Source organism: Ruditapes philippinarum, unplaced genomic scaffold (assembly GCF_026571515.1).
Source record: "Ruditapes philippinarum isolate M1 unplaced genomic scaffold, ASM2657151v2 ctg1262_1_1_1_1, whole genome shotgun sequence".
Taxonomy (NCBI): domain Eukaryota; kingdom Metazoa; phylum Mollusca; class Bivalvia; order Venerida; family Veneridae; genus Ruditapes; species Ruditapes philippinarum.
In genome coordinates this window covers 206,412-221,828 of record NW_026853407.1, presented here as the reverse complement: position 1 = coordinate 221,828, position 15,417 = coordinate 206,412, and the positions used below count along the sequence as shown (strand labels likewise).

The following is a 15,417-nucleotide window of genomic DNA, read 5'->3' as shown; positions in this document are numbered from 1 at the left end:
AGATGTGGACATTGACTACATGATCATATACATATATACAGTAAAGCTTTTCTATTCTTAGAATTTTAATGTACTTACATTTTGTTCGGTATGTTTTTCATCGTTCCGTTCTGATGCCGCAGAACCTGATCTCGAGTTGATCAAGACAGGTTTCTGTAACAAAAGCAAGAAGCTATTAACATGGTCGACAACTGGTTTCGAAAATACAAAATCGGAATTCAAGTTCACAAAGAATCGGACTCAAACAGTTGGTTTAGTATTATTAGGGGAGCGGTTGTATAGTGGTTAATGTGCCAGCCGCTCAACCCAAAGATCGTGAGTTGGAGCCCTAGTCCGGTCACGACCATGAATCCTAACCGTTCCTGGTTAGATCCAGGAAATGGTCTCAATAGTGATTGATATAATAGTACATGTAAATAACAACCGATATCAAATAAATACGTCTTAACCATTAAAAAAATCGCCAAAGCATTTATTTCCGGTTTTGAAATTGTTACTATCGTAACCATACAGAAACAAGAATCTGCGGATGTTTCTAAATTCAAAATATCGCCATTTTCGAGTTTAAACTTTGAATTCTGCTTACGCCGGTGCTAGGGGGCCTGGACGGTAACTTGTACTTTCCAGTATCGTCCATGAACAGGCACAATCAAACCGAGCCTGCAGCATTTTCAATTTTGTCGTTTTTGGCTTTCTTTAGGAATTCTGCCCTCAATTTTATTACTAATTAAAAGTACACAATACATCACGGTTTCAGTGCACGTGCATTTTCGTACGTAATTTCTACCCGTGCATTCATACACATTTTAATTATAATTGAACTTTGCATGCGTTGTGTACACGTTTACCTAACAAGCTTCAAGCCCCGCCTTTTTACATGACATATGGGTATCTTAAACTAAGTATATTTTAAACTCAAAAAGAATAAAAGACATGATAAATATGTTTTAAGACTCACCGTGGTTTTTCCCAACAAGCGCTTCAAGTCCATGTCCTTTTCTATGTTCAGAATAAGGTAAGTCAAAATAAATAGCTGGTCTTTCAGCGAAATGGTAGTCTTTGTAATTTCACGCAAATAAGAAAATAGAAAATTGTCAATGAATTTCTATTACTAGGGTTGTTTGTAGCACAGTCCGCACTTTAGCTATACATTTCAATTATAACGGACAAGCCGAATGAATACTGATTTATTTACACTTATTTATTGATATGAAAACAAACTATTGCGCTTCCTTTTAAAATGTTTATTGAAGAGAAGCTTTACAAAAACAGGTAAATAAAATGACCAAAAATTCAAAAGTTTATGTAATTATTGAAGAGGTACAGGTAAACAGTTTTGGAAAAACGGAAAGCGACTCTATTTTTCGTGTTCACTAAATAAATTCAACAAACAATCAGTGAACAATAACTATAAAATGTTCTATGTTGTAAAACAGTCGAATAAAAGGTTTATTTATTTTCTGGTTTAAGGTTTATGCAAGATTGCTGTTCTATCAGCATCGATAGGTATTGGAAAGTTTAAACTTTTTGATCGCTTTTTGAATATTTCGCACTTTCGTAAGCTTTCGTAGTTATATATTTTATAACATTCTACATTTTTACATCCACGGTTTGTTTAAGGCAAATGCAAATAGCAAAGCAACGTAGTTTAAAAATACTTACAGATATGTCACATAAACAAATAATAGTTAAAAAATTTAAACAAATAATTTGATACATATTTGAGAAAAAGTTATAATAATAATTATTACAGAGAAGTAACACATTTCAGTTTTTATACAAGTAACATATCTAGATCTCTGTTTTTACAGACTCTATTACAGTGGATTGGTCTACAATAAGCACATGTTCCATAATTATTTCAAATATTGATTAAAACATTAAAAATGTATGGTTCTGATTCAAGGGTTTTCACGGAATCTAAGGTTCGTAAATATTTTACATACATTTAAACCTATGATTTGATGATATCTTAACAAAGACTACATGATATTATGCGTGAAAATCAATAAAATGTAACATATTCATTTTGTTTTAGTATATTATGTCTTTCATCAGATATACATGCCGAATTTCCGACACAGGCCGTGCATATATTGAAGTGACCTCATTTTTTCGTTATACAAAATTATCTTAAACACACGCTAAATGTAACAAGATGATCAGCGGATCATTTCAATTATAACGTCTCTTTCTATGAAATGTGATAAATAGAATATTATATCCGTAATATTGAACTCCTTGAGTAAAATGACAATCGCACAATATTGTTTTATTCAACACGTTCAATCAATTCAGAATTGAACCTTCACTCATTTAATTTTGCCTGATATGCCATTAACAGTATTGCTGACATATCCGGGTTATCCAATTAAGTGTAATTTCAAACGTAATTTCAGTTTGCAATGCATTCAGAAATGTCCATTGTTATGCAACTAAAACATATTTGAGCAGGCAGTGCATGATTGGCAACCACTCATTGTTCCATTAACATGTTACTATAGATCGCGAAACGGGATTCGAAAAGACTGAGTATTGCTCAGAACAACATTTGCGAAGCATTGTGCTGAATATGTAAAAGAATGTGTTTTGTATTTTAATTCAATGGTTGTGGAATAAAAACAATATATTCCTATACATATTGTGAAAAAAGAATAATGCTTGGACCGGTGCCAGTGTGCATAAGAAATATTGCATTTTCATAGTCTCTTGCGTGTCTAAAGCCACATGCATTTAAGTTTCAATTGCTCTCAAGTATCAATTATTTTGTCGCTGCTAAAATTTGTTTTTCCTCTTCGGATGCTTTTTTGTGACTTTGAAATTCACTATTTCTGGAAAACAAATTACTGAATACTCCAGCTATAGCAGCTATGGGTAATGCCAGTACAATTATTCCATTAATTGCGCAAACCACGCCTCCTATGTAACCGAACGTGCTGACTGGATAAAAATCCCCATATCCGACCGTTGTCATTGTAATCACCGCCCACCACATTGTCAACTGGGTGTTTGGGAACATATCGCTCTCTATTTCAGCAGAGAAAATCAAACAAGCGTAGATGACCACAAGAACAAGAAACGTAAATAAAAGGAGCATTAGTTCCTTCAGACTGTGTTTCAGTGCTACTAACATGATATGCAAGGAATTGAAAATTTTCCTTAGCCTGAATATCAGCAACAATCGCAAAGATGTTAACGCCCTGCAAAATATCATGAAACGTGCGACAGACAAATCTTCTTTCAAAATGTCCTTGTTTATTTCTAATCCCAAAGTTACGGTCATACTGATGCATACGATTATCTTGATTAAATTGTATAGATCGTAGAAATACTCCTTTTTGTTCGGACATACACATATTGATAGGAATAATTCAAAAGTGAAAAATACGAACGAAAAAACATCGAGAATAAACATAACCGGATGGGGATCCGTTCCCCCGGCCATCATAATCTTTTCGTTATAAAGGGATGTTTTCAAGTAATTATATGCCGAACTGTTCAGTCTCAGTACGTCTGCACTGTCCTCGGAAAGGGTCGAAAGGTATCTTGGTACCCGAAATGAGGGATCCAGCCAAATCAGATACAGAACTACACTGACCAGTACCACAAATATGTAGAAATAATACCAGATCTGCAATATGAAAGAAAAGCATTATGACCATCGTAATTCACGCATACAGTTTCGACCACCTTTGAAATTATTTTTCGGGCAATTAAGTACCAATTAAATAAGAAAATTTCATTTTTACATGTAATAGTAGATAATGAACTCCATTGAGTTCTATATGCATATAAGATTCGAATTCTTACTTTGGTCGGCAATTTCTCTTGAAATAAAAAGAAATATGCAAAATATAATTATGAGATATACTCAGAATACTCAGAATAAAATTAAAAATGTAATTTAAAGCGTCTCTTACTATAAAAAGGACTTAAACACATTTCATATTATAAAATATTATTTTGGAGAGAGTGAGCATATGATCTGACATTTTGTCATCATCAGATGGTACATACAGTTCTAGCGGAAAAAAGCAAACCTTTTTAGTAGTCTTTTCATGTCAAAATACCTCTTGGGCGTTCCTTTAAAGTTACGAAAAACATCATTATTTGTTTGATGTGTAAATAAACGTGAAAGAAAAAACACTTGCCGTTGTTCTTCAATAAATTGAATTACATGTTGTAGAGTTAAAAAAAACCTTTAAGTTATTACGCATATTGACGCAATTCAATTCATCATATGATAAAGCAAATATTCTAGCATTTTATTTATCTGGAATGACAATAGGAATATATAGTCATTACCAGCCGAATATTGATTTTTACATTGTATGAAAGTGAAAACCATATTTGGAATGCAACATGAAATATTTACATAACTTTCAATGACATAGATGATACATTACAAAATGTCTAATATTGCGATCAACTTACTATAAGCAACAATTTTAAATTATTACCGTGTACAGGTAGTGTAAACTGACCACCTTTTCAACATTTACTCAAATAATGCATTCTAAACACATTATAAATATTTATAATTATTATACTTAAAGGACGAATGACACTTTTTGCAATCCATCAATTGTTCGAAATATAATATCACCACATGATTTTATTGTTTGTAATAAAGTATTAGTTCTTAGTACATGTAAATGCTCCTTTTTATTCAAATCAAATAATTTCATTTTAAATTTTGTTATTTCAAACACCACACGTTTATTTACCTTTGCTGCCGTTGAGGACCCCGGTTCCTCCAGAAACATCCATACCTTAGACATGTTTCCATCTTTGCCTTCATTACTTGATGACTTTTCTTTCTCTTGTTTCTTTTCTGTAACAGGTACCAGATTTGTTTCCGGGAAAATGTAATTTTTCGCGTTCCAATTTGTCTTGTAGTTATTGTCCTCATTTACAACTATCTTTAGATCTTCTAAATTACTTTCGGACTCGTACAGATATTGCCAACAACATGGGGCAATCAGTTGAATAGGTATTTTCCAAAACTGCAGCTCCTTTTTATATACAAACGGGCAAACTGTTCTTGGTATATGAACCTCTTTGATTCTATAAGAATTCAAGATATGCCGGAACAGTTCTGGATCCCGATCAAAATTGTAAACATTTTCTTCTTTATCATACTGATTACATGTCTCGTCGAGATCAGACAACAATGTCCCGTCAATAGCTTTTAACAAACTTCTTGTTGTTTTGAATTGCACGGAGCCGACGAAAATAGTTATATTGTCAGATCCCATCACAGTTTATAAAAAGTTACGATATTTAATACAACAAATGACAGTAAAAGAACTGTTTTATTAGATTTATACATAAAAAATATTTTGTTCGCACAAATCACAAATTCCTGATAATCTTTCATTCATTAAAATTTATTAATAGTGTATCTTCCCACTTCATATCAGCCTATATGACAAGAGATTGAATGCGTAATCCATTGGGACAGATATATTCATTATTTGTTTGACAAATCCTGATTGGTTATTTAGAAATTTACAACGGAGAATCTGATCAATTATTTAGATATAACTTAACGACAACAATTATAGTAGTGTATCTTTATTTATGTTGATTATTTCAAGAACGATTAAAATCATACAGCTAGGACAGCGGAAATCAATAGCCTTTAGATTGTTTAAAGTGGTCACTGTAATTTCTGTTTACATTTCATCTATACATAATGGTTAAACAAATTGTTAAAAGTGGGTGATTTATTGTATAATGGTCTAATGAGTTCTACATCAAGCACAATAGAAATTAATGTTCAAGAATATCAGGATCATGGTTTGTACAGTCAGTGCCGATGTGATTAAACTCAGGTCCTCATTAACGCTACAACATGCAAGAAATAACTTGGGTACATCAGAACTTTAGTCGAATTAAGTAAGTTCAGAATGAATAATAACTTCATTGTATTTGGTAGCATATTATACGTATGTTATGTGTCCAAATTATGTTTGAAAATGATGAATTATTTCATGGTAACAAATTACACTATAAATGATAAATGTTGGAATCTGCTTAGTATAATGCAATTTGCGTAAAGAGATCATGTATCAAGTCCTTGCTGTCTTTTAACAAAATGACTTTGCAACAACTTCCTTTTTTGTGTTTGTTGACGACCATTAATGTTCCGAATTAGCAATTTTATGTCACTGATAAATATTTCCATCAGATATACATCTGTTTCTTTAATGCCATTGATGTAATTATTAGTCTTTTGTTGTTGTTTTTTATGAAAAGTCCTATCAGGAGCAGTGCAAACAATACTAAAATATGAAAATAGCAGGCTCAGTTTGATTGAGACTGTTCGTATGATATAATGTAGAAGTGCTCATCCCCCATGCCGCAAAGCACCGACTTAAGCGGTATCAAAACGTCATGATCCGGAAGCATCAGAAAAATATAAAAACACTGAAGTACGGCGACTTTCCATCTGTTACTGTCGAATGAAACTCAGCTACATTATTGCAGGCATGAGCGGATACCTAAGTAGGACCACTGACCTCCCGTAAGCACAGGATAAATTCCTAACATGAAAAAATCCTTAGCGGGATTCGAACCGGGGCAAATGATTTGAAGCCAGCGACCTAAACTACTGACAAAGGAGGCCCTTGGTTTTTATGTATATTTCTATTTTATATATATTTCAGTAATCACAAATATGGCCTGACTTGAGACACGAACATGTCATATCATATCACATCAACAGCACAATCATTTTCTTATGATTCTTTATTCCATGACTGTCGCTATTAACATTTTAGATTTAACTATCGTTTGATCATTTGTTTCCTTGTAAAGGCTTCATTGAAGAGCACTAGAACTTTGTTTATTGCAACTTGAATTGAAAAGAGAACCCCATAATCTATAAACATATATGAAAAGGGGTCAGTTATGTACATTTGAAAAATATAAGCAATATTTGTATCGATGAACTGGTTTCAAAGCACTTATCTAAAGTTCAAGCAAAATTGAAATTAATTATACTAGTTTCAGTACACTTATCCAAATTTGAAGAAATAACTGTTCAACATTAAAATTCACTAATCTGGTTTCAAAGCACTTATCCAAATTTAAGCAATTTTATTCAATATCGAAAATAACTAAACTAGTTCCAATGCACTTTTTCAACGTTCAAGCAATTTCGATCTGTTCTATATTGAAATGAACTTAACTGGTTTCAAAGCACTTATCCCAAATTAAAGCAATTAGTCAGTATTTTATCAATGTAATCTTTATATATTCTACTATGTAAACCATACTATGGGGCGTCCGTTACCGAGTGGTTACGGTCGTTGACTTTAAACCACTTTCCCCTCACCGCTGTTGGTTCCAATCACGACAGGGACTTTGGAATATTTCATTTGAGGAAGCTATCCAGCATGCTGACGGCACGTCGTTGGTTCTACTTAGGTGCCCGTTCGTTCCTGAAATAATGCATCGAAGAGCACCTGAGATCTGCCTCCACCAGTAAAGCTGGAACGTCGTCATATGTCCTATAATTATTATTATATTATTATATACCAACTTTCTTAAGCACTTTTTCATGTACGTTGACACGTTCAAAAGTACTGTAAAGTATAACCAAATAAATGATTATGACAATATTAAAAAAAAAAAACATCAAAAAAAAAATTAAAAAAAATTAAAGCATCAATATTGCTCAAGTCACAAAATCAAAACAAATGTAGTTTTAAAAAGTTAAAAAGACCTACATAAATAATAAAATTCAGGTAAGAACCTTAAAAATAATCGGTCAAAATAAAACCTCTTAAATAAGTGAGTTTTAAGTGCTCTCTTAAACACTGTTAGGGTTTCATTCACAGCTTTTAAGTGTTCTAGGTAGGGCATTCCAGAGTTATGGGGCTGCCGTCATAAAATCACGATCACCATAAGTCACAGTCCTACTTCGCGGTACAACAAGTGATAAGCAATCATTCTGTGACCTAAGGTGTCTGGATCGGGTATAAATATCTAGCATGTTTCGTATGTACGTAGGTGCCCGTCCATGAAGCGCCTTAAACACATATGAAAGGAGTTTGTACTCGACTCTGATGTGCACCGGAAGCCAATGTAGTTCCTTTAAAACTGGGATTATGTGGCAGTTTCTCGGTGTCCTGGTAATTACACGAGCAGCCGTATTTTGAACATTTTGGAGCTTGTTGAGAACGTACTTTTGAGATCCATATGGCAACGAATTACAGTAATCTAATTTTGATGTCACTAACGAGTTTATCAAGGTTCTGGTTGAATCAACAGTCAAGTATTTCCGAATTTGACCTATTTCTCGTATTTTCATGAAGCATGAACGAGAAACTGAGTGCACATGTTGTTCCATGTCTAAATGAGAGTCCAATACGGCGCCAAGGTTTCTAACTGTTGTTGATGGTTTTATTACAGAATCACCGACTCTTACTATAAAACCTTCAATATCACTTTGTTTTGGTACAAAGACGATCACCTCTGTTTTGTCCGCATTGAGTTTCAGAAAGTTATTATTCATCCATAGTATGATATCATTCAGGCATGCTTCAATCCGTCGCAAGGTCTCATTGCGTGAAATGGCTTCCTTTGGTTTAAATGCCATGTACAATTGCGAGTCGTCAGCGTAGAAATGATGATGAAGTTTATGCTTCCGACAGATCGCGCCCACAGGTTTGGTGTACATGATGTAATTTTTCGGACCAAGAACGGACCCTTGTGGCACAGAAAATGTCATGCGTACATGTTTCGACAGTTCACCATTGACGCAGACAGTTTGATGACGCTCACACAGATATGATTTCATCCATTGTAATGGTTTGCCTACTATTCCGAAGTGTTGTTCGAGCCGGCAAAGGAAGGTACTATGGTCGATCGTATCAAAAGCAGCAGATAAGTCCAGCATTACTAGAACAGTAGCTTCATTCTGATCATGAGAACGGAGAATGTCATTTTGTACACATAATAGAGCAGATTCTGTTGAATAAAACTGCCTATAAACAGACTGACGCTCTTCATGAAGTTTATGTGCAGATAAGTGTCTTTCAAGTTGGGAATCGACAATTTTCTCGAGAGTTTTGGAGACAAACGGTAAATTAGATACAGGCCGGTAGTTTTTCATAACATCTTGATCCAACCCTGACTGATTAAAAGTCTGACTCTAGAACTTTTAAAAGCGGGTGGTACATAGGCCCTCTCAAGTGAAGAGTTTATAATTTTTGTGATCAATGGTTATAATTCATTTAAATAATCTTTCATCAGCCATGTTGGAATGGCGTCAAGTTCACAGGATTCGTTTGGCGAATTGCGAATAATTTTTGAAATTTCCATCTCAGAGACTACTGAAAATTTTGAAAATTGCTCTCCATTGAAAGGTGCTTTAGGGACAACATTGTCTGTTTGTTGGTGAGACTTGGTCCTGGCTATACCATTACGTATGCCTTCAACCTTATCCACAAAGAAGTCACTAAAGTCTTGTGCTAGAGCGTTTGCAGGATTACCAGATGGCAGGACAAGATCTGTGTTTGCACCCATCAAATGCCAGGTCACTTTGGTAAGGTTTTTCATATCACGACCAATTGAATCTACTTTCTCAGTGTAGTATTTGACTTTGGACATATTTAGAAGCTTATTCGTAACAGCGCATTGGTTTCCATATATAAAGTGATCAATTTTCAATCCAGTCAAGCGCCACTTCCGCCCTTACTGACGTCTTAAATGTTAAGCATCGTGTAGTTTTTGGGAATACCACGGATTTATTGGTCTTAGAACAATGCTCTTGGGCTAAAGGGGTGCGTGTTTGTCAAGAAGGAGAGAAAGGCCGTTGTTGTAGGCATCAACTAGTTCATCAACATTGGAGCTTTCTTTAACACTATTTAAAATATCAGATGTCAAAATATCTGTTTTAAACTCATTAACATCTATTGATTTTAATTTTCTGTAAGTCACAGTTTTTCGTACTGGTGGTGGTTTTAGCATTAAATACAACAGCGAAGTGATCACGAGACGTGTTTTCATTATTGTCTGGGAGTCCAGGATCAGATATTTCTACATCTGATACTGTTGAGTCTGTATCTCTGGTAATGAGCACATCTAGTATGTGGCCTGCTACATGAGTTTGTTCAGTGACGTTTTGACGCATGCCACACGCTTCCAAGACACTTTTGAGTTTTGCGGTGTTAGGGTTTGAAAGATCGTCCAGGTGAATATTAACATCGCCCACCACAACAATATCGCTTTCAGCAGTTGTAAAGTTTGCAAGAAATGTCGGCCATTCTTCATCAAGAAATGTACTAGTCTTAAAGCCGTTGTGTTTGTTTGGAGCCGGCCTATATACCACAGCTAATCGTAGAGAAAAGTTTTTACAGTGATGTTGCAGTCCATATATTCAAACGAGGTAACATTAGTATTGCGACTGGATGCAAGCATAGTAAGTTTTAGTGGTGCCTTGTAAATAACCGCTACTCCATCACCACGACCTTGACGAGAAACATGGGCAATTTTGTATCCACTAGGTACTAATTCGGCAATACGCGCTGTTTCACCAGGACCACCAAGCCACGTTTCTGTCACAGCGATGATGTCAAAATCTTTTGATATGATGTAATCAGAAAAGGCCAAACTCTTATTTTTCACTGATCTTAAATTGTGACAACATACTTTAATCTTAGTTTGCTCTTTACAAACAGACAGTGGTCCAAATGTGATCTTTCTCAAATTGTCAGGATTAACACAGTGACTGTTTATATTGGGATTATGTCTATGTTCAAAATGTGTTATTCTTGTTGATACATTCTGAGGTAAAGTTCTAATATTATGAAGGTGAACTCCATCAGTTGTGTCCCATATTCGTCTTTCAATGACACGACCCCCTCTAGTACCCCTATATTGCTTAAGTATGTCTAGCTGTTTCAATGTTTCTAGTGTTTGGCTGCTGATAATTGCCTTATATTATTTAGGCTACACCTATTATATTGAATAATCCCCGGTAAACACTGATCTGCTAAATCCGCCTTAGGCAAAATACACATATCTGAAATTTCAATTGAAATATCAGTTATGTTCATAAATTCCAAATTTCCACAAAAACTGCAAATTCATTCCTTACAAAAAGTATATGAGCCGCGTCACGACAAAACCAACATAATGGGTTTGCGACCAGCATGGATCCAAACCAGCCTGGCCATCCGCGCAGTCTGATCAGGATCCATGCTGTTCGCTAACCCATTATGTTGGTTTTGTCGTGACGCGGCTCATATATATTCAATCAATACTCATTCATAAACACATATGACAAATTTCAGGGGCATCTTTGAAGTATTTGATGAAATAATTAAAAGTTCCCAGAGCACATTGTTTGAAGCGTACACCTGGTGCATACTGTTTAGAACTTTAGTGTCCCGCCTCCAACAATCGATACAAACAATACTTTCAATGTTGCTCCGCCACATAGTCTCAATCACATCCCTGGACAAAACACTGAGTTCCCTCCCTTAGCTTTGAATCAAGGAACGACATGTAACAGTTACAACACACACAAACAATTACCAATTACATGTATGCACAACCGCACAGTCAAAATGCAAAAGTCTGATCAGTCACTTCACACATCCAACTAAGTGTGACCACCTTCAATCAGTAACCTATGAAAAACTTCTCCTCAAGTGACACCAATAAGCTTCCTAACTATCTGATCATTTTAGAACAGATCCGAACATTTCGCGTCAAACAGTCGGAGAAAAACAATTCCCATTCACATGAATCGCATGAATTTTCGAATTCTTTTCATCCAGATAAAGACACAAACACAGTTTTAAATATGAACAAAATTCCATATCATGACTTGTCTGAAAATACCCATTTAAAAACTGTAGTAGATTGCACAGAAAATAAGGCTTGTAAACAAATATTGAACAGTAATAAAACTGCAGTGAAAGAACAGTGTTCATTGTTGTGTGGGCGGTCTCGAAATGCACGAGCAACCACAAGGTCAGAAAAGCAGTCAAGTTTTGCTACACCATATAGGCGACAAAGTGTAAGTGTTACACGGAAAAATTATCGGGTTTTACCAGATGCTATAAATATGAATGTCTCATTACAAACAAAACAAGGTCAATCGACGGAATTCTTCTTATAGTCCTGAAACAAAGCAGAGGTCTCGTTACGATTAGCATTGTTAAATGTTCAAGGCCTGAAAACAAGACGAACCGATAAACTAAATTCAAAAGATTTAAAAGACATTTTTCTTAATCATGATATTGTTTTATTCCAAGAAACCTGGAAACCGAGCAATCGGACTTGTGTGTAGAGAATTTTGAACATTTTGTATTAAATGGAAATGAAATTAAGAAAAAATAGCAAAAGAACGTCAGGAAGTATTGTTAGAAATCAATTTGTTACAAATGACACTTTTAGTATTTCAATGTAAGGATGATATAATTTGTATCAAAATCAACGCTGAATAATTATTTTTACAATATGATTTGTTTATTTGTTACGTTGTACCTTAAAAAGTTAAAATAACAGTTGACAGTCAATGATTGAAACACATACTTTTGATTGATTAATTGACTTTATTACAACTTAATATTCTAAGTATGAAAATGATTTAAATTTACTTGTCTGCGGAGGCATGAATGCCTGTACATCAGACTACCCAGACTTTGTACAAGATGATAATTTTTTTTAACACATGCACGTTTTACCGGATGACATTGTTGCAGACTTAAAGAATAAACGTTTTTTAAGGATAAAGGCCATTTGAATGACAATGGTTTATTTCTTCTCAATCTTTGTCAACAAACAGGTCTCCTTATATTAAATGGTCGTTTGGGAGCTGACAGAAATGTCGGTAATTACACATTTGTAGGTAGTAGGGGATCGAGTGTTTTGGATTATGTTTTAACTACACAAACTTTGTTCCATTGTATAGATTAGTTTGAGATCTTAGAACCGAATATTTTATCTGATCATTGCCTCATTAATTTTTCACTTGCATCCTGCGACATTAGTATTTTAAATGATGTACATATTGTATCCGCAAGCGATAATTTTATATATGTGTGAAAGAAGATTATATTAAGAGATTATCATCCGCTGATTTTATGTCAAAATTACACAGTTTTTATGAACATGTAAATACTTCTGTCTCGGCAAATGAGATAAATTTATGTATCGATGAATTTTCGAATATTATTTCTGAGGTTGCATCTTCCTTTTTTAAGAGAGAGGTAAAATGCGAATCTGGTTCCGTTCTTGATGTGAACAGTAATTTTTGTTGTAAATGGTATACTGAAGAATGTTATAAAAAATGATCAAATGTTTACAAATTGTTTAATGTCTTTAGAGGACAAATCGGATGATAACCGGAATGCTAAGGCTTGCGTTAGAAAATGTAAACTGGAATATGACAAAAGAGAGACTGAAAAATTAAACCAGGTCAAACATAATAATGTTAAGTTATACTGGAACATGTTGAAAAAATGCGCTGGTGTAACACTATCGAATATATCGGTTGATATTTTTAAGAAATATTTTGAATCAGTTAATAACACCGATGATCATTTTTTCCAACCTGATGAAGATGTACTGTTTTTTTATTGTAAGATATAAGCAGAATGAATTTAAGATAATGTTTCAAGAACAGAATGGACAAATACAGGAGGGTTGTATTTTAAAAGCAAGTATCAGTAGTGGGCCAGATACATATATTAATGAATTCTTTATACATGGCAAACATATATTATTACCTTTCTTATTATCGTATTTAATAGAATATTTACTTCGGGATATTTCCTGAAAGTTGGTCAGAGGGATATGTTGTTTCATTACATAAAAAGGCAATATAAACGATGAAAGCAATTATAGAGGAATAACACTGTTAAGTACCTTAGGGAAATTATTTACGCGGATATACATAATTGGCGGAAAAATACGGTGCTAATGTTGAGGCGCAATCGGGGTTTAGGTCAAAAATAGGTACTACAGATAATATTTTTGTACCTCATGGTCTTATTAGTCATATGTTAAATAACGGGAAACAACTTTTTTGTGCATTTATTGATTTCAGTAAAGCCTTTGATTATGTTGTCAGAGATGATTTATGGTTAAAGATTATTAAGTTAGGTTTTCGTGGAAACACGTTATATATAATTATATCTATGTATTGAGCAGTTAAATTCTGAGTTAAAATATTCTAACAAAATAAGTGAGCAATTTCAATGTATGTTAGGTGTCACACAATGCGAGTGTTTGTCTCCCTTTCTTTTCGCAATGTTTCTTAATGATTTAGAAGATATTTATTGATGAAGGTTTAGAAGGCATTGATGTTCAAATGTTTAAAATGTTTATAATCTTATATGCAGATGGTATTGTTATATTTGCAAATAGTTATATTGAATTACAAAGTAGTTTAGATGCATTATACGAATATTGTTACAGTGGAAACTTGTTTTTAATTCAGAAAAAAACTGAAGTAATTATTTCTGCAAAGGTGGCCTTTTTACAAAGTAATATTTCGTTTAGTTATAATGGTAATCCTGTTGAAATTGTATGTAAGTTCACTTACTTGGGTATTGTCTTTACTACCGGTGGTTCTTTCTCTGAAGCTCAAAGTACACTTTCTGGCATTGACAGGCCACAAAGGCAATTTTTAGAATGTATAAGTATTTATTTAAATTTACAGATATATCTGCTAAACATAAGTTAGAACTTTTTGACAAACTTATTTCTCCTATTCTTTATTATAGTTCCGAATTTTGGGGGTTTATAAAAGCTATTGAAAGGTTGCACATGCAGTTCAGTAAAAATTGGTCTAAATGATAATGAATATGTTAGAAAAATGTACATTATGTTAAAAGAAGATATAGATAATCCTTATCACAAACACTGGTTTTCTCTATTAAGAAATTTACTTTGTAATCTTGGTTTTTATGATGCATGGCTTTTTCAAACTGTTGGAAACACATATGCATTTTTGAATATAGTGAAGCAAAGAATTAAAGATCAATTTTTACAGAATTGGGATAGTAGACTTCAAATTTCTAGTAGAGCTACTTTTTATAGGTGCATTTCAAACATTCAACTACAGCCACATTTAAGCTTAATTAACATATCGCATATTTATTTCAAAATAAAGGGTATCGTCTTATAGATTGAATATTGAAATGGGGATGTGGACGAAACCTATATGCACTTTTTTGAATGAAAGAATATGTTATCACTGCAATGTAATAGAAGATGTATATCATTTTGTTTTAGAATGTGCGATGTATAATCTCATACAAAAGAAGTATATATCTGGTTATTATTGGAGACACCCAAATATGTTAAAAATTAACAGAGCTATTTAATTCTGAGAACTTGAAAGTAATAAGAAATCTGAATATTTTTGTCAATAAAGCTTTCGAAAATAGA

At 33.7% G+C, this 15,417-nt stretch overlaps 1 protein-coding gene across 1 annotated transcript; it reads right to left on the bottom strand.

Annotated features, from left to right (window-relative positions):
- Positions 1-2,195: 2,195 nt before the first annotated feature.
- On the bottom strand, positions 2,196-5,401 carry LOC132736785 (potassium voltage-gated channel protein egl-36-like). Its single transcript, XM_060724003.1, has 2 exons — positions 4,728-5,401; positions 2,196-3,631 (listed from the first exon to the last, which is right to left on the bottom strand). The coding sequence occupies exons 1-2, from the start codon at positions 5,256-5,258 to the stop codon at positions 2,762-2,764; spliced, it is 1,401 nt and encodes a 466-aa protein (XP_060579986.1). The 5' UTR covers positions 5,259-5,401; the 3' UTR covers positions 2,196-2,761.
- Positions 5,402-15,417: the final 10,016 nt, after the last annotated feature.